The sequence below is a fragment of the Neomonachus schauinslandi genome, chromosome 5 (genome assembly GCF_002201575.2).
Source record: "Neomonachus schauinslandi chromosome 5, ASM220157v2, whole genome shotgun sequence".
NCBI lineage: Eukaryota > Metazoa > Chordata > Mammalia > Carnivora > Phocidae > Neomonachus > Neomonachus schauinslandi.
In genome coordinates this window covers 84,859,589-84,880,742 of record NC_058407.1, presented here as the reverse complement: position 1 = coordinate 84,880,742, position 21,154 = coordinate 84,859,589, and the positions used below count along the sequence as shown (strand labels likewise).

General features: G+C 34.4%; 1 protein-coding gene across 2 annotated transcripts in view; it reads left to right on the top strand.

The window, feature by feature from the left end:
- The window catches only part of PDE3A (phosphodiesterase 3A), a 320,223-nt gene that overhangs the window by 178,163 nt on the left and 120,906 nt on the right, over nt 1-21,154 (top strand). For both annotated transcript variants that reach the window (XM_044914914.1, XM_021690608.1), the window contains exon 2: nt 17,266-17,316. In XM_044914914.1, coding sequence (XP_044770849.1) covers nt 17,266-17,316 — 51 coding nt within the window. The remainder of the gene's footprint in view (nt 1-17,265; nt 17,317-21,154) is intronic.

The following is a 21,154-nucleotide window of genomic DNA, read 5'->3' as shown; positions in this document are numbered from 1 at the left end:
TGTATCTCTTCAGTGGAGAATTACTCCTGGAGCCAATTTAGAAATAAAAACACTGTTAGTACTTACAAAATTTCCCTTTGCTCCAAGCTCTGCAGGTAGAACTAGTGTAAGTGGAAAGTTTCCTAAATATTTCCGAAGTAGCTAGTAATAGGAATAATAATACCATGCATACACTTAACCATTTTCTATTAGGAATAAGACATATTTACTTATATTTGCTTATATTTACTGTTTAATACAGCTAAAATATCTTACACATAAAGAAGTTAATTATATTTCTCTGTTCCACAATATTTTTAGCAGCAAATGTCAAATTTAAATAGAGATGATTAATGCTTCTAATTTTTCCTTAAGGAGCTTCTTCAGCATGGAATATGTATGCTTATTAGTTTTATTGAGATATTATTCACATACCATAAAATGTACCCATTTAAAGTATATAATTCATTGGTTTTTATATATTCACAGAGTTGTACATCCATTCCATAACATTTTTATCATCCCCCAAAGAAATTCTATATCCCGGAAGCCTGGGTGGCTCAGTTGGTTAAACGTCTACCTTCAGCTCAGTCATGATCCCAGGGTTCTGGGATCGAGTCCCACGTTGGGGGGGGAGGGGGGGGGTCCTTGCTCAGCAGGGAGCCTGCTTCTCCCTCTGCCTGCAACTCCCCCTGGCTTGTGTTCTTTCTCTCTCTCTGACAAATAAATAAAATCTCTGGGGAAAAAGAAATCCTGTATCCATCAGTAGTCACTTCCCATTTCTGCTTCTCTCCCTACCACCTCCAGTCCCAGTCAACTACTAATTTATTTTCTGTCTCTATAGATTTGATTTGCTTATTCTAGACTTTTCTTATAAAAGGAATCAACTATTTTTGGTCGTTGGTGATTGATCTCTTTCACTTAGCATAATGTTTTGAAGGTTCATCCATGTTGTAGCGTGTATCAGAGCTTCATTCCTTTTTATTGACAAATAAAATTGCATCATGGGGTGCCTGGGTGGCTCAGTCAGTTAAGCTTTCGACTTTTGGTTTAGGCTCAGGTCATGATCTCAGGGTTGTGAGATCAAGTCCCACGTAGGGCTCTATGCTCAGGGCGGAATCTGCTTGAGATTCATCCCCCCTCCCTGCTCTCCCCCTCTGCTCCTTCCCCTACTCACTCACGCACTCCCTCTCTCTCTAAATTAAATAAAGTCTACAAAAATTGCATCATATGAATATCCCACATTTTGTTCATTGATTAGTTAATGGACATTTAAATTATTTCCACTTTTCAGCTATAATGAATAATGTTCCAATGGATGTTCATGTTCAAATCTTTGTGTGGATATAGGTTTTCATTTCTCTTGGGTATATACCTAGGAGTGAAAGTCCTGGATCATATAGTAACTCCATGTTTAACATTTTGAGAAACTGCGAAACAGTTTTTCAAAGTGTCTGCACCATTTTACATTTTCACCAGCAAAGTATGAGGTTTCTCATTTCTTCACATCCTCATCAGTACTTGTATCCTGTGTGAGTGTATTAAATATTATAGCTATCCTAGCAGGTGTGATGTGGTATCTCATTGTTGTTTTGATTTGTGTTTCCCCAGAGGCTAAGGATGTTGAGCATCTTCTTAATGTGCTTGCTGAACATTTGCATATCTTCTTTGAAGTAATGTCTGTTGAATCTTTGCCCACTTTTTAGTTGGGTTAATTTCTTTTTGTTGTTTAAGAGTTCTGTATTCTGTATACAGATATTCTAGATACAAATCCCCTATCAGATTTATTATTTGCAAATATCTTCCCCCATTCTTTGAATTGTCTTTTCACTTTCTTGATGCAGTTATTGTGCATGTTTATTCTTAAAAACAAAAATCAGACAAATTACTCTAAAAGCTGGATTTTAAAGTTAATGTTCATTTTCATGACTCATCTAGAAGTACTTGTTTTTGTATTGTTCTTCTCTGAAATTCTTACTCTAAACTTTTGAAGGACAAAATTATTTTTTTTAATATATATTTTTTTAATTTATTTATTTGACAGCACAAGTAGGCAGAGCGGCAGGAAGAGGGAAAGGGAGAAGCAGGCTCTCTGCTGAGCAGGGAGCCCGATGCGGGGCTCGATCCCAGGACCCTGGGATCATGACCTGAGCCGAAGGCAGATGCTTAACGACTGAGCCACCCAGGTGCCCCTGAAGAACAAAATTCTTCATTTCATTGTTTCGCAAACTATGCTCTAATGGTACATAAGATGCTCCGCGAGAAATTAGTTCAGTTTCTGAGGTAAAACGTATTTGGGAAATTGAGAATATTGAGAAATTCATTTGCTTTATTTCTCAGAGGTTGTAATATTAAAGGACATGTGAAGTTCTGTATTAAAAATAACATGTGTCTAGGGGCACCTGGGTGGCTCAGTCGGTTAGGCGTCTGCCTTCCGCTCAGGCCATGATCCCAGGGTCCTGGGATCGAGCCCTGCATTGGGCTCCCTGCTCCGCGGGAAGCCTGCTTCTCTCTCTCCCACTCCCCCTGCTTGTGTTCCCTCTCTCGCTGTGTCTCTCTCTGTCAAATAAATAAATAAAATATTAAAAAAAAAAACTGTGTCTAGCCCACTATTTCTAAAATCTGTTTTAATGATTTTTTAAATCTGAAACAACTGTTAACAACAAGTTCTGCAAAACATACTCCAGAAACATTGCTGTAATCTGGTCTCCAAAACATGATTTTACATGGTTCTCAGAATTATGGGCATTTGTCTTTTTTTTTTTTTTTCTTAAAGTAGTGATAGTCCTTTTTTATTTAAAATCCAGGTATATGGCAATAAAGGGAACTGAGACATCTACAAGTTACTTCTACTGTGTTCGTTTAATTCATGAAGTTGCACTTGATATATGTGTCATATACATAATGAAAATCAAACTGATGACATCAGTTATTCCTCTGTGTACCCATCTTAGAGTTACCATGTTATGATTTTGCCTTGGAGTAAATTCAAAGTCAGTTAATGTGTGTGGATCTGTTTTTCTTCCATTTCCAAGGCCTTTCCTGGTATATATTGATTGCCTTTCATTTTGCTGCTCTTTCATGAGAGCTGGAAGTGGGGGAGAGAGAGAGAGAAGGAGAGAGGGAGAGGGAGGTTGCATTTGTACATGTTTGCTCAAATAATGAATAACTCGATAATGACATTTTCATGGCTTCAGGATGTTGGGGCAGAAGCAATTATCTTTCCCTCATGGTCATTTTGTGTCGGATGATGATTGCTTCATCTCCAGAATCCTATACCCCTTCCAGGCAGGAAGAATGGGAAGGCAGAAGGGCAAAAGAGACAAGTTAGCCAAATCTCTTCTTTTAAAGAATTTTCTTGGAAGCTTCACACAGTGACTTCTGCTTATATCTCATTCGTCAAGACTGCCGCATGGGTGCCTGATTTTTAAGGGAAGGGAGGTCAGGAAATGTAGTTTTTAAGCTGGGCGCATTGCCATCTCTATGAACATTGGGGTTCTGTGAAGAAGGAAAAAGAATAAAATGTATATGATATGAGCAACTAGAGGCCTTTGGTCACATAAGGCAAGTGACGAAAGACAAGATTCTGAGTTAGAATGAAGACATTTATGAAGACAGAGTCTTTATCACTTATGTACTCTTTTTTCTTTCCTTTCTTGGTTGATTGTTTTTATTTTTTATTCTTATGATTGTATTTGAGTATAGTTGACACACAATGTTGCATTAGTTTCAGGGGTACTTATGTACTTTGCACCCCTGAGCTTACAGTAACTCGGTATTCTGACAATTCCATCAAGAGGTGCCACAGAATCTTAAAACTGAAATAATAAGTATTTTATTCTTCATAATTTGATAACTTATGTGTTTAACAAGATGCTTTTTTATAGCACAACAACTCTCGGGAGAATGAAATTGAAGACAAAGGGTTCACAGCTAGAGAATTTTTTATTCAACTCTTCACTATTTAAATTTCTATCTAGTTGACTTCCCTTATTTTCTTCTGGGCAAACTAATCAGTCATTCTTTAAACAAATATTTACTGAGTCCCTTAACTGGTAGCAGGCCCAATGCACATAGAAAATAAGACCAAAAGTTTTTGCTATCCTCAAACTCACTTTCTAGAACAGGAGACAGACAATAAACAAGTAATGAAATGAATAGACAAGATAATTTCATACTGCTGTAAGTACAGGAAACAGTCATGCTGAAGAGTGGGGGCGGGGGCGGATGATGAAGGCAAGGCTGGCTGCCTTTGTTTACTCCCTAACCTCAGTACCCAGTATCAAGCCTGTCTGAGAGTAGGTGCTCAATATATATATTGATGTTGGATGAATGGATGGATGGAGGAAAAGGGATGGATAGACGAAATGGGAAAATTCATTCCAGGCTTGGCAAATAATATTCAAGCCTTGAGGTTATAGCAGTTCAGATTTAAATCTAAAATAAGTGAGAAGCCAGTTGCATGGTTTTATACTGGCTACCCCATCTTCATAAAAATTATGTGAAGTTGGTAATACTATCATCTCCATTTTACAAATGAAACTAAACCTAGAAATGATAAAATAATTTTCTCAGATTGATTAAACTAGGAAGAGTAAAATAGGGATTTGATTTCAAGAAATTTGACTCTGGAGTCTACCCTTCAAGGAGACTACCTTGGGCATTTTGCACATACCCTGCAGCCAGAAACATCAGGGGAACAGTCATTCCCTCATGACCACTTCCAAAAAAGAAGAAACGGAGGCTAACAGGAAAATCACCCTAAATTCCCATAAATGACAATAATTTTCAATTTTCAAATGTGACTTTCTGATCATTTTTGAATCCCACAATTCTAGTCCTTAAGTTTCTCAACAAAGAATCAGAATCTAAAGAATCTTCTGTGGCAATTTCATTAAAGAAGGTTGGCTGTGATGTGGCAGTGATGTACAAATATTTTGTCAAATTCCATCCCTCCCCTTATTTCTAAATCACAATTTATATTGAAACATGTTTCTTGGTAAAATCTTTAGTACTCCCAGTTATGTTGGAAGCAAAGAAAATGTGTTTAATAAATTTTTTTTTATTGTATACTTCCTTTAAGATGTCCCCCTCTCCCTCCCAAAAAATATCCAGGGAGTTTTCAATTTATACAAATAATCTAAAAATCCAGAATCTCATCCATTGTATATTACTGATTCAAATTGACAAGGTCAGTGGTAAATTGATACATCAATCAGGATTGGTCTTCTACAACCCAGAATGATGTTTTGTTTTGTTTTGTTTTTTAATAGCCATTGTTAGGTAGCTGTGTATCTATTTTCTTGTGTTTCTTCCCTCCAAATCACCTTTTTTAGTTCTTCCTCTTTATGTTTTGCCTTTAGTACAGGATCTGGCATATAGTAATGTTTAGAAAGAAAGAAAGATAAAAGGCAAGTAAGTTTCTCTGCTCTAGTACTTGAAGTAAGAATTGAGATAGAGAAGAGCATGGCCGTTCTTTTTGCACCCGTAATACTATCCCCTACCTAATAAAATACAAAGAATTTATTAAGTTCGTAATTCAAAGTTCATAAAGTTTGAAATTCAAAAAGTTCCTTACAACAAAGAACTTTAGATCATACTATATTCCTACTTTTTTTCTCCCCCTTCCCTTTTTCTTGCCACAACATCTTATATTCCAATTTCTTTTCCTTCATCCCTAGTGACCCACATAATATGTCCCCAAAGGGAATAAATTTCCAAGAAAACTTTTTTTAATGAAAGGAACTTTGGTTGCAGTATAAACAAACACAAGAAATTGCTTTCAACATATCAAATGGCTCTTGGAGCCATGAAGAAGAATTGAGGGGCTAGGTCAAATTTGGGGATGTGGATATATAGTCTACCTTAAGCTTGATCTAAGAGAATATCTTCTGGCCTTATAATAAATTATTTCCAACAACATTTAAGAATTTGAGGGCAAAATGGACATGTTTTGTTCAAACTTACTAATTGTAGAAAGTAGAACTAAAGTAATTTTGGCAATTCCAAGCTCCAAGGAAAAAGAAGAACCCCAAGGGACGTGTAATGGAGTTGGCATATATTGTTTTTTGCCACTTAAGTGAATCTGTCCTTTTCTCACCAACTCCAAAGTGAAGCTGTTTGACAAGGAGGAAGTAGCCTGGAAAATGTCGGGAATTATGTCATTTTGCTGAAGTTTTTTTGGCGCTAATGAGAAACATGGCTTAGCATTGAATAAGACTTTTAAAAATTCACGAAAAGCATTTTTGGAAAAATGTAACTTTCACATTGAGAGGAAATTATCAAAAAATTAATTCAGTATTTTATGTCATTTATGAGACTTAAAATGAGTTCAATTTTTTAAGTAATGTGAATTGTTGAGATTTATTTTAAAAAGTCATGCTATTGACTTTTAAGACCATTTCTAAGAAAGATGGGTTAAATGGAAAATTTTCCTCAGATTTAGTTTGTTTTGTTGAGACATAAGGGCTTAACAACTAAGTACTAATATACATATATTTTTATAGGTTCACAAGTGTTAAAGCTATTTGGGGATCAAATTAATTTTCCCATTTTCAGCATACACATAATTTTAATGTTTTTACATTAAAGAAGTTGTATGTTGTGGACACCACTACAATACATAAGAATGTTTGATTAAGAAAAAGGGAAAAAAAAAAAAACCTTAAAGCTATCCAAATGCAATACTTTATGAATCTTCAGTTAAAGCTTTTGCCACAACTGAGACTATTTCTGGATTTTACTATTTCCCTTGGGATTTCCAAATTTTTCTTCTAAGATCAATTTTATAGATTAGTTTCATGAAGTTGCCCTGGTGGATTTGACTGAGTTTTAATAATTTTGGCGGGGGGGGAAATATTCTTGAATGAGTCCTTTCAGGAGGCATTGTATAAATGGAATCTGAATACATATGGGGAAACTGAGAAATATTAACATGACCCAGTCTAAAAATAACATGTAAAGAGCTGGAAATAATAAATGAAACCCCCGTTTTTAAAGATCTCTACTCAGTTACACAAATTGGCAGAAATAATACAAGAGGTAGTTCAACAAACTGTAAAATACAGATTTATAGTCACATTCAAGGCTGCTCAGAAATTCAGGTTTCTCTTGAAGTAAAGTTGATTGAGTTAATCACTTGAAGCCAGAATACTTGTGTACTATTTTATAAGAAAAATGCATTTGTTTTGTTGCTAAGAACGTAAAAGCTTTTTTACTGTGATCATTTTAGAAATACTTGCATGGATTTTTTGGGTTTGTTTTGTTTGCTTGTTTTTTTTTTTTCAGGGCATTAACTATCACTTGCATTGGAAATTGGTTGTGTTTCCAATTAATAGATGATACACCTGAAGGTGCGAGTCTTTTCCAGATTGAAGAAACATAGCATGGCTTTTACCTAGCTGATCTTTTCAAGCCTTTGCTATTTGTGGTTCTCAGCTTTTTGCTACTATTTATGCGTCAGGAAGAGTAAGCCATCCCAGCTGTCATTACTGTGTGCATCACCAAGGGGATATAGTAATGTTGTAAAGTCACAAGTTTGGATTTTCCAATTGTTACACAGAAAATAATCTGAACCTGATGCAGTAAACTCAATAGACTCAATGGTCATGTACCTGTGTTATGTTACTGTGTGTCCTGGTGCACGAAGTTTTGTTTTACTCATGAATTTGATCAGATTTTATAAATTGTGTGTTGGCATGGGTCCGGGGATGGGTTTCTTCCATTCTAATTTAATAGAAAGTAACCATATAGATCATCTGAATTATACTTTTTAAAAAGAATCAGAATGTAATAACACCTAAATAATATTACATAATTATTAATGGTGATAGAAATAATAGCTAACATTTAATGAGTGGTACTTACTACACACCAGGTACTGTACTAAGCCTTTCTTTATGTAAGGACTCATTTAATACTCCCCCAAACCACATGAATTAAATGCTATTATTTGAATTCTAATGATAGGAAACTGAGGCACAGAAACATTAGCTGAATTTTCCAAGATCATGTGTCTAGTAAGACTGTCATGTCAGATGTGAGATTTGAACCAGCCAAGCAGTCCCCTAGGACCCATGTGCTTAACCCCTATGCTGTACTTTATCAATAGTTCAGAAGGTACTTCAAGATCCTGTGGTGCCTCTGGTTTGACAATAACAACATTTGTTATGTTTACATAGAGCACGGGGCTCTAGATTTATCGTAGGTACCCATTAAATATTTGTTAAAAGGGTGTATGAATGAATGAATGAGTGTGTGAATGCAGCAATGAATTACTGACATACTAGTAGAATTTGGTATAACTTAACTTTTGACGTAATTTACTATACATTTACAGGTCATTCTATAGCCAACATTTAAAAATATGATTAATACCCATCAAGCGATGAATCACTAAATTCTATTCCTGAAACCAATATTATACTATATGTTAACTAACTAGAATTTAAATAAAAATTTGAAAAAAAGAAAATAAAAGTATGATTAACTTACAGTATTTATGTAGGATTTTCTGAGAAATTCGGTTTTTCTCTTGTTCCACAGTTTTTAAATGAGGTGGAGACTAGAGAGTAGAAAAATGGATTTTAGAGAAATAAATCTATCACATTAATTATCCACCATGAATTCCATGAGGACAAATCAACTCCCACGTCTTTTTCTTTTTCCTTACCAATGTACTTCATTGCTCAGGATGTGATATTTGGTTTGGACTCAGTAACTCCTTATTGTTAAATGTAATGCAGTAGAAAAAATTGTGTGCTTATACATGATTATGTAAATTGTATGAAAATAATGTATGAGAAAAGCACTTAGGAAACTGTAAAAAATGGTTTCTCAGAATGTGTTTCAAGGAAAATTGTTAATCCCTTTTGAAACAAAAATGTTCTATGATCAAATACTTCTGGAAATGTTTAGTTGAATTATGTTTCTTTGTTTAAGACTTCCTCAAATGTTAACAATGCTAATATATATTGAGACTATTTAAGTAGAATTCTATTTTGCAGAATTTCACAAGCTTATTTTACTTTATGGCTATTTCTTTATGAAATATTGCACTTTTTAAGCACAAGATTGATGTGATTGTGTAGTACCAGAAATGGAAATTGGCAGTAAAAGTGCCAAAATTGATGTCATCAAGATAGTCAAGATGTAATACGTAAAAATAATGGAAGGTTTGATTCATCAGTGGCCACACATAGGTTTAGGGTAATGATTGTCATTGTGAAAGTGGAGACAGAAATAGAATTATGGAAATACTCTCAATCAGAGTGTGGGAATATCATCATAATTACCAGAAATAGATGGAGGATTTGCAGGAGAGAGGCTGGGATTTCAAACTCCAGAATATTTGGATTTCTTTCTATTTGAAGTCTTCTCATTCCCTCGTGTTTATGAAGTTTATACTAGATTGGAACGCTAAGAGTCAGGATCAGGGATTTATTCTGTGCCAAGTGGATGGAATTTAGGTAGTTATTACTGACTGTGAAAAATATCCCTTAATTTCAGTCATTCAGTGCTTTACTATTTCCAGGCTCTCAATGCTAAGGGTTCTAAAGAATTTTTTTTTTTTTTTCCTGCTGATTTGTCTGAGGATTCAAGACGGGGAGAATAGGAGAAAGCTGAATTATTCTGGGGGAAAAAAAAACCCCACATATTTAGATCCTGAGAAAGATCCTTAAGATCCTTGAGGCATGAAAGGCTGGGACCAGTAAGCTAAAAAAGACTCACTTCTCTTGTCCCACCCTAAGAGTAAAGGGCAAGCAGTAGTAACAGCCCCCCACCCCCCACCCAAATACTTTATGATCCCTTGGACGTATCTGATGGATATTTTTGTGGCTTTTTGCAGTATTCTGTGTAATGTAACCATGTCCTGTCTCCCCCTAAAATCTTCAGTAGTATCTCCACCACTGACTCATGCCCTGCAGAGTGGGATGGATTTGGGGTGTGGGGATGTGATGAAGTGGTGGTGGTGAAGGGAGGCTATGGGTAAGAACCTAGGCTGCTGATCAGTCCTATCTGGTTTACCCAAAGGAGGCTGAAGGAGTCTCCTCCCAGTCTGTTGATTAATTATAAAGGAGGGTAAATTTTTGTCAGTATCACCTGCATTAGGCCTTTCTACGCCCCAAACCCTAGGGAAGAACCCCCCAGGGCTGGGAACAGTATGTGGTTAGCCTCAGGGGTTCTGTTAACTCCTTTGGCCTAAGGCCCAAATCACAGACAGATTTCAGTGTCCCTTTCCTGCAGAGCACACTGTCCTCTTCAACTTCTTACTCCAATGATAACAAGAGAAGGAAAGAAACATAAAGGATTGAGAGCAGTTCCCCTAAAAGGACTAGACAGGAACTGAGCTTGTGTAGACTTCCCAGGCTGGGGCACTGCCATCTGGTAAACTCTGCAGACAGGGGAGTAAGCAGTCCAGGCCCATCTTCCCACCTAGAATCCCAGAGAGAGAGAAAGCCTAAGTAAGTAGTAAAGAGATTATAAAAAAGAGTTTGCCAAGGGAAGAATCCAAAGGGAACATGCTAATGGTAAAGACAAGATTTAATTTGCTTATCAAATTGAACGTTTCATGCCTCATACAGTAAATGGAGTTAAAAGGCAGCCCTGCTCTTTATGTATTTTATGACTCTTGAAAAAACATGTGAAGGGACGACAAATTTATGCTTTGTGATATGGCTAATCTAAGGGTGCCTTCGTGGAGTGTGGGATCTGTTCCATAAATTTATGTTGATTTGAATAAAATTGAGGAAGATTTTGGGGAAGGGAGAATCCCTGGTCCCTTATTGCTCCTACAGCATGTACTTTGCAGTTTTTAATGAGCGGAGTGAATGATTAACTTTTAGATAATTCCATACCAGAGGGAGGGAGTAAATACCAAATATATATCTATGGTTAAAAAGATCCAACCCTTTTTAAAATGTTTAGCTTAAGGACACTGTGCATGCTCTTCAAATAACCACTTCTGCTCCTTGCCTCCTTGCTCGAGATCTTTGTATCTTCTCTTTCCTCAGTCTGGCGAGCCTGGCCCCCAGATACCTGTGTGTACAGCTCTCATTTATACAGTTCTCTCATAAAAAGTCACTTTTTCAGAAAGGACTTCCCTGATCTCTACAGCTCAATTCCCAGCCCCCACCTGCCATTAGCCACTGATTCTCCATCCTTCAATCTCAGCTTTTGTATAGCTTTATCATCATCTGGTATGTTTGTTCATTTATGTTCCATCTCCTTTCGTTAGGGTTATAAGAGCCAGGTGAATAGAGCTGTATCTGGGTTTGTTCACTGATATATCGGTTGTGCCTAGAATAGTTCCTCGAATGTAACAGGCATATAATAAGGATGTGTTAAAGATTTGTTTAATGAATAAATGATGCAATGACAAGGGGGTTATGTAGTAACTTTGACATCCTTACATGTACCATACATAATATATAATAAGTACATACAATGTACATATATAATAGTATATATTACAGTGTATATGTATTATTTTTAAATGTTTTAAAAAATATGCTTTAATAATTTTCAACAAGTGAAACAGAAGAATGGTTTTCTGGAGAGGAAGGTGAAGATGACAATGTTACTGTTGCTCTCCATTGTTACCTTTTCTCCTAAAACCTCTCGCCTCTTTAAGGACATGCAAAGAATTTGTCTTTTCACCTCTCATGGTTCTCATGCAGCTTTCATCTCTTTTCAATAATAGTTATGGTGAAATTTTTCTTCCCATGAATCCCCTAAAAGGCATTCTTTTTTATATTAACAAAAAGTAGTAGGAGACTATAGCTCAGGGAAAAATATAGAAATGAGAAAGGAGAGTACCTACAGAAATATACTTTCAACTATCTGCATTTCTCATGCTATTATTAAAAATACCTCTGCTTGGATGGAACCATTTTGTTTCCATGCTGACTGCTTTCTCCTGTGAACTTTTTAAATTCAGTGTTTGGCAGCGGTTTTGTTTTCCTTGGAACTAAGTACTGTGTAACATACTGTTAGCTGAAGGCTGTGATGTAGAAATGTATTATTAAAAAAAAAGAGAGAGAAAAGAATTTATTCCATAAGGATGAAAATGACTCAGTGTCAAGGAAGTTAGGATTTTCAAAATGCTTTAAATAACAGATTGTGTTTCTTTTAAAGGAAGTATACTTTGTTTCCTAGAAATAAATTTAAGGGTCTCCACTTTGCCTATCTTGATTAATGGGAGCTGGAAAAGAAGAAAGATACTCTTCTTCTTCTTTTTTTTTTAAGAGAATTCCTTCCTCAGATGGAAAGATTTTTGTTTAGCATATGTGGGCATAACCGTGGTAACCTATGTATTCCCAAACCTTCTTATTAAAATGCCATTTCCCAGAGGAATAATCATAGTTAAATAACTCAGAGGGTAGTTTTTATAGAAGGTGAGAGGCATTCTTTTTTCTTCCTGAATTAAGAAGTCATGTATTCTTTTTTTTTTTAGATTTTATTTATTTGACACAGAGAGAGAAAGCACAAGTAGGCAGAGAGGCAGGCAGAGAGAGAGGGAGAAGCAGGCTCTCCACTGAGCAAGGAGCCGGACGTGGGGCTCGATCCCAGGACCCAGGGATCATGACCTGAGCCGAAGGCAGCCGCTTAACCGACTGAGCCACCCAGGCGCCCCAAGAAGTCATGTATTCTTTATCAACTAGAATATATTTGAATATCCTATTTTTTTTTCATTTTTCTGGTCTTAGTGTCTGTCTCTCTCTCTCTCTTACATTTCTAGAAACTTTATATAACTAATAATAAAATCACAAGCCTTCCTTCACCAGAAAGAGCATCATATCATGTTAATGAACTTTTGGTCTCTTCTCCCAGAATTATCTAGGTATCATGCTGCTATTCATTTGTCTTGAAAGTTTAGCGCAGATGATTTCAATTGCAAAAAGAAAAAAATCTACAGTTTTTACTTCTGTTCCTCATAGTCCATGACCCATTTCTGTCTTTTATCTAAGCCCATGAAAATGGCAAATGCCTACTTGTCATCTGCAATTCAATACCAATCCTACCTGTTTGATTCAAAGGATGTTTTGACTTTCTCATTGATAACTCACCAACATCAGTTTGCACTTTATTTTGAAATTCACTGACTTTATTGTGCAAGCTCTCCTTTCCATTATTTATTATAACCAAGTTTTTTGATTTCTCCTAATCATTAGTCAAGAGAGGGAGGCTAGTGAGGTGTCTAGGTACTTCCTAAAACATTTAGGCCTATGGTTCTGCTTTAACAGGAATACTTATCTGTGGACAAATGCTTCATTTTAATTTAAATAATCTGTAATATTAAGTCAGGCAGTTTATCACACAGTGGATGATTTTTTTTTTAAAAGGATAGTGAAAACATTTTGGTTATTTTAGTCTTTGGTCCATGATCTAAGGACAGTGCTATTATAACAGTAAAATAAATTCTATGTGCAACTAAGACAAAAATTTGTGTGCTCTCATGTGCTTATCCTCCCCACTCCCCACCTCACCCCCATCGGTGCCAGGTACACTGTAATCATGGAGACAGTAGGGCCCGGACACTCTGGCCAGCAGCACCCCCACCTCTTTCTCTGCACTGAAAAAACAAGTTACAGAAAATATTATAACAAACCTCATACATTCAACACTAAAATTATTAATATTGAAGTTTGATTCAGGTTATTTTCATTAAAAACAAAGCCTTTGTATGATTTCCTGAAGTCCAAAGGGAAAAAAATCTTGTTACTTTCCTTTGACTCTCTTTCTATTGAATAGAGAATATTACAGTATCTTATCATTTCAGAGTTCATTGCTTTTTAGATTGTATTTCACATAACATGTAGATTTCTAGAACTCTTCATTACTTGAAAAAAGTAGTAATAGTATTAAAAAATACATTTTGACATATTAACACATGGCTGGTCAACCCAGACTTTTAAATAGAATAATGTTATCAATATATGATAGAAATATGCAATGATAGAATAAAATAGAATTCCTTTACCCTAAATCTCTCTCATTAGTCTATTGTATAATGCTAGGAAATAACACTCTCTGATAGATAATACATATGGCAAATTTTCTATGGTATGTTTCAAAATAAAAGTTCAGATTTAGTGAACTTTTAGAGGTTTATAAGTTCTGCCTTATAATGATCAAGTTTATCTTCTTGTTCTGTACTAAGTGATGCCCCAAATGAGTCTACATTTTGAAAATTTTTGTTCTCAGACTAAAAATCATCTTTTTTTTTTTTTTTTTTACATAGTTAATGATAGAAGGCAGTGAAATCTGTGCTTTTCTTATTTTAGTTCTGATCCTGGAGAAATGTTATCTTTTTGACTTACTACCTGTCATTATCAAATATTCCAAGTCAATATATTGTGGATTATAACTTGTGTTTGTGGGTTTTTTTACCTCTTTTTTACTGTGATACTCATGATAGTAGAATTTGCTAAGTTATCCTCTTAGTTGAAGCTCATTAGCAAGAGGATAATAGGCATAACAGTCTTTTATAAAGTATTATTTTTCCTAAGATTTAGATAAAACAGGGAAAAGAGAAGATAACCCTTCTGCTTAAAAATTATTTTACTCTAGACTGATGAATCACTGGTCTGTACCTCTGAAACAATAATACATTGTATGTTAATTTAATTTAAATTTTAAAATGTTAAAAAAATTATTTTACTCTAATAGCATAGTACTCATCTGTTTAAAGTTGCCCAAACAAGCTTCACATCTTCCTATTATTTTCTTTTTCTTCCTATTATTGACAAAAAGTATTCCCAAAGGTCTCAATAAGGCAGGTGATTGAAATGTGTCAAGATGGTTTTTGATAGTTCTAGTGAATAACTAATTAAATGGTCTTAATTTATATGTTTCTAAATCAGACTATTTATTTCATTAGTTGATTAGTGTTTAACTTTTTTATAATCAACTTTAAATGAGTATCAATGAATATTTACTAGCAGATGTAATGCCATTAAATCCAGACATTAAAAAAAATTAAAGCATTAAAGAAATATCAACTATCTAAGCATTCAGTTTTATATGATGATTACCTGGCCTAATTTACCCAAAATTGTGTGCTAGCCAAATTATAATTAAATCATTTCACTAATTCCAATGCTTAAAATAACTGATCATCTTATTAAAAATGAGTAATTTAAAATTACTTTGTTACATTTTTCACTTATAATCCCATGAGCATTTCACATGTAATTTTGTAAAAAGGCCCTGAAAACCAAATTTGAAATTCTATGTTATGTTCTTTTTATGTTCTAAGTTAGCAGACAGTTTCCCTTTTGTTGGATAACACAGTGATTGACACATTGTAATTACTGAATTTTTACATTTTTATTTTCTAGTTGAAAGGGTCTGCATTTTTAAAAGTATGCAATATGTATTAAATTTGATATATCTAGTGTATGTCTATGTATTTATAAGTGTGTAAATATATACATGTGTATATCTATTCACTACATGCGAGCAATCTATATGCATACTTAGCTTTCTAAATTCTACCGAATATTCAACAGGATCAGATTGCTAATTTGATAGGCAAGAGTCATCTCTTGTTATTGTTTATACTGAACTTTTTCACTTCAAGGAAAATTGTTGCTGAATATTGATTATGGATATTAATTTTGTGAACTGTCTTTATCCTTTCCTCTAATTATTTACTAGGGTTGCATTACTTTCAAATTTGTAGAGCTCTTAATGCACTGAAGATATTATTTTTTTTTACCTGGCACTTAATGGAAATATTTTGCCAGTGTGACATTTGTGCAGACATTTGAAGTTTTATGTAGCTGGATCATAATCCTGTGTGTGTGTGTGTGTGTGTGTTTAGTTTGGAAAATCTTTTTATATTTCAAGGTAGTCTAAGTATTTGTCTGGATTTTATTTTATATGTACCATTTCATCTTTTTAAATTTGCTTTTTATCTAGAATTTATATTTATATATATTAGAAGGTTCAGTTCTCATTTTTTTCCATAGAATGTTTCCCTTTTTTTTTCCACTCATGAACTAATTCATCAATCATTGATTTTTATATTTTCTTTTTCATATTTTGACATTTCACAACTGTCCACTACATATCATTCATTTATATTTTGAGTCTTAAATCATTGTCCCACAATTTGGGTTAAATTTTACAATATGTTTTAATAACCCACTAGGGTGTTACTCTCCTAATATATTCTGATTCTTATCAGTTTATTCTCTCAGATAAAATGTATGTAGTTTTTTTTTTTTCAGTTTCCTAAACAAATATGAATAGCTTTTGATTGAGATTGGGTTAAACCTGTAAATTTGTGTGGGTAGAATTGAACACTTAATAATTCTATAGAATTCGGTCTTCTTAATCAGGAACATTGTAAGGCCATCAGTAAGGTCTTACCATTTTCTGTATATGGTTAAAAACATTTCTTGGTAATGTCGTTCAAAAACATATTACTTTTTTGTTGCTATTGTGAACAGTTTTTTTATTGTGTCTACTAAGGGGTCATTGCTGTTGTATAGAAAAGCTAACAAGGTATATTAATATGTAGAGTAGTCTGTCCTGTTCATGTGCTAGCTTATTAGTGATGGGGAGTTCTTCCACTGAGACACATGAATAGTAAGTATACTGGATAGATGAATAGAATTTTATTTCTCTCAGCCAATATCTTGTATTTTCTTAGTATTCTTCTAGTTACATGTTATTTTCAATAAATATCATGCTTTATAAGCAAAGTAGCTCAGGCTATTACAATTACGGGACTAGCTTGATAATGTTTTATAGGTTTATGAAAATCTGTATTTTGTGACCTTGGGGGTGTATTTCACATTAGATCATTTCACTCTTTAGAACGCTCATATTTTTGTGATATTATCAAAACAGAACTAAAAATGATTGAAATATTTTGGCCTTCTCATTTTTATCATTCATGACAGTAAATTAAGCTATGCTAATGATTTATTTAGCATATTGTCTTAATAAGCTAGGAGCTTAATGGCATGTAAAAAGCTTAACCCATGTTAACATCTTTCTAGGATGTTCCTGACAAAGAACCAGAAAGCTGTAGATTAGCAGACTCTTCTATCACACAGTGATATTAAAATATCTTTGAAACAACTACCAGTTGAAATATTAGCTATCAAACCAGAGGTTATTATTACTTTTGGTGTATTAATTTATTCATGATAGCTACTTAATACATTCATATTAAAACATAGATTTCAAAAAAGTATTCTTTAGAAGAAAGAGTAAAAATATTTGCCACATAAGTGTCATTGAATTTACGGTAATTATTATATTATATTACAGCTCATGGGGCATGCAGAATGGGACCACAAACGAGGGGCAAGAGGATCACAGGTCAGTTTATTTTCCTTTCCGTTTTTTTGAGTTTTGTTTCTTAACATTTTGAGCCATGAGTCTTCTAAAACTCAAGCAATAACAAGTAGAGAGAGGAAGAGGCAAATAATCATGCCATTTGTTTTTATTTAAGTTAGCTGTGATTAAAGTCTGGTTTCAAATCCCAGAGGCAGATGCCTGTATATTCTTCCTGAGAGCTTTCTGGTATCCCAGATTGGTTGTGTTTATATGAATGTAGATTTTATATTCATCTTGTCTCTGCACAATACATTTTGATCAGCAACCCACTCTCTTGCTTTTATTCACTTCCTTTGATAATTTTTCTATGTATTTTCTTTCTTTCTCTATCTTCCTGTTTTTGGTTAAATATTTTGAAACATAATCAAAGTAAACCCTGAACTAATTACAGATTCTGTCTCCAAATTAACTGTCTTCATCTTAGGGAAATAGAAAGATGAAAGGACCTATTATTTTTGAAAAGAAACAAATTCTGAACCTTTCTATATTACCAGATTGTTTTCATTGTCTTACTTTATGTCTTAGGCAAGGGAAAAACTTCCATGACGCATTTATGCTTTTTAATGACCTAATTAGACAATGTGGATTTGTTTTGCTTCCATAATTACTTTGCCTGACAGAATGAGGGCTGAGTTTTACACGAAGAAAATTCTCTCTCCTCCTGCGGTATTTTGTGAAGAAAGATGAAAATCCTTTATCTCTTAGCAGCCTGTGTGTTTACCTGATTGTAGACAGCCAAATAAAAATTAAGCGGGTGGGATATTTTTACCTCTCCTGCTCACACTTTCTGTTTGCTACTAAAAAATATGGCTAAAAGAAAGCAAGCTGAATATGCAGTACTGTATGTGAGAGTTCATTATCGAATGTGAGATTTTCCCAGGTTTTTTACAAAGCTGACATGGACCTGTGCTGTCACTAAGTTTGCCTGGTGGTTATTAATTGAGGTCACTGGGAAAATAAAACCCAGTCAGTCAGTTGTTTTAAGTTGAGATTTTAATATCCGTGGTTTTATTTTCGTCCATTATCAACTTGATTAGTAGGTAATATAAACCAGTCCAATTAAGCTAGTTATCTGAAAGAATTTGTCTTGCCTTCCTTCACTCTTACTTCCCTTTTCCATTTTCTCTGTCAACTCTCCCTCTATACACACCTGTAATATTTTAAGTCAGAATTTGCTGCAAGATTGGGAATGAAATGATGAATGTATGGTAAATGCTATGTGCTTCGAAACCAATGAAAAACTAAAGATGAGGGGCACCTAGGTGGCTCAGTCGTTGGGCATCTGCCTTCGGCTCAGGTCATGATCCCAGGGTCCTGGGATCGAGCCCCACATCAGGCTTGGCGGAAAGCCTGCTTTTCCCTCTCCCACTCTCCCTGCTTGTGTTCCCTCTCTCGCTGTGTCTGTGTCAAATAAATAAATAAAATCTTAACAAAACAAAAACTAAAGATGAGCACAAGAAATTCAGCAGTTCTTCATTATTGCCACCAAAAACATTTTGATATTCAAAATATGCCAAGTAACTTCAGGACGACATGCCCTTTCAAAGTAAGGTAGTGCTATATATGTTTGTTTAAAATAAGTATTATTTACTCATATGACCTGTTTGGGCTTTTTTCAAGTTTTTATTTAAATTCTAGTTAATTAACATACAGTATAATATTGGTTTCAGGGGTACAGTATAGTGACTCAACACTTCCATACGACACCTGGTGCTCATCACAGAAAGTGCCCTCCTTAATCCCCATCACCTATTTCACCATTCTCCCCCTCCCGCCCAGTCCCGCCAACCCCTGCCATCTCCCCTCTGGTAACCATCACTTTGTTCTCTAGAGTTAAGAGTCTGGTTTGCCTCCTCTTTCTTTCCCCACCCTCCCTTTGCTTGTTTGTTTTGTCTCTTAAATTCCACATATGAATGACATCATATGGTATTTGTCTTTCTCTGACTGACTTATTTCACTTAGCATAATACTCTCTAGCTCCATCCACATCATTATATATATATAAAATATATATATAAAATATATATATAAAATATATATAAAATATATATATAAAATATATATAAAATATATATATAAAATATATATATATAAAATATATATAAAATATATATATAAAATATATATATATAAAATATATATAAAATATATATATATAAAAAATATATATATGTATATACATACATACATAAACAAATACAGTCACACAATGGAATATTACTCAGCCATAAAAAAAGAATGAAATCTTGCCATTTGTAACCTGACATATGACCTACTTGAATATATGTATTTTTGGGTTTGGATTGGTTACTCTGTCATTATAAATTAGAAGAAAAATGTCATAAAAGCACAATAAGCACAATATTAATAGGTGTTAAATTTAAACATAAAAAACCCAGAGTGAAAAATTTTAAATTCCAGATATTGCACATAGCTAGAAAATTTCAAAATTCCACACGCACAAAATATATTCATAAATAAAGTTTGATCACATTTGAAAGCCTGAGATGGTTCTGAAAGGCAAATGCATTAGAACCTTCTTGCCTGAACTACCATTATCAACATCAAGGTCTGTCTGAGACCTTTCAACTAGCTAAAGTATTTGCAATGATTATACCTTTGTCTCACTTTGATTCCTCGCTCATAAAAATTGTCAAGGTAAAAAGCAAAAACATACACCAAAAACTAAAAACAGTAACTGTAACAAAAACCATTGAAATTTCAGATAAATTAAGTATTAGGTAATAATTTCTTATCTAATTTTAATTGCCCACTGGGGGTAAAAAGACACTGTATTTATGTTTTAGATCATTGATCCCTTATCTTGCTATTATTTCCTTGATAATATGTCTAAAGCCTTTTAGCTATTTGAAAGGAATTTCAGACAGACTGCATCTGAATACAGATTTCTTAATAATTTAGGCATACTCAAACCCCACCTCAGTTTAGTTTAACTGAAGACAGTAAGTTTTTAAGCACTTACTATATGTACAGCATTGTAGTAGGTCTAAGTCTGAGGAGAAACTGAGTTGACAAGGTTACTGCGTTCCAAGAGCTCACAAGTTATGTTTGGATAGAGCAATACTTGAATATATAATCTGCTATATAAGGTAGTCTAGTAAGTGTAAAATTAGTTATATAAGCAAAATGTGATAGGAGTTTAGGTGGGATAGAGTATCCTTAGTAAAACTACTTCTTGGAGTTGCTATCTGAGGTGAACCTTCAACATTGGGTAAGGTTTTATTTTTTTTATTATTTTTAAATTTTTTTAAAAGATTTTATCTATTTATTTGAGAGAGAGAGAGCATGAGCACGGGGAGGGGCAGAGGGTAAAGCAGACTCCCCGCTGAGCAGGACTCCAGATGCAGGGCTCCATCCCAGGACTCTGGGATCAGGACCTGAGCTGAAGGCAGACGCTTAACTGACTGAGCCACCCAGGTGCTCTGGGTAAGGTTTTAGAAGTACAATGGGAGGAAAAGGCAAAAGCTTGAGTAAGAGTCTACACTGGCAGAGTGTAGGATATGTCTGGATATATGTGAATTTTCTTTAAAACTGTTTGGTCAACACATATTGGCTAAGGATTGTTGCAGGAACTACTGTGAAGGAATGATTCAGAGAATGTCATATATTATTGATTAGACATGAGGAAGAAGTAAGGAGGGTAAAGATTTTGAAATCTAGTAGTTGAGGAATTAGTGCCCTTCACACAGACTAGTTTATAGAGAAGACAATGAATTCAGTGTTAGCAGTGTTAAATGAGAAGTGACCATGACAATTCTCAAAGGAAATTTGAGACAGGTACTTGAGGTACCATTTTGGT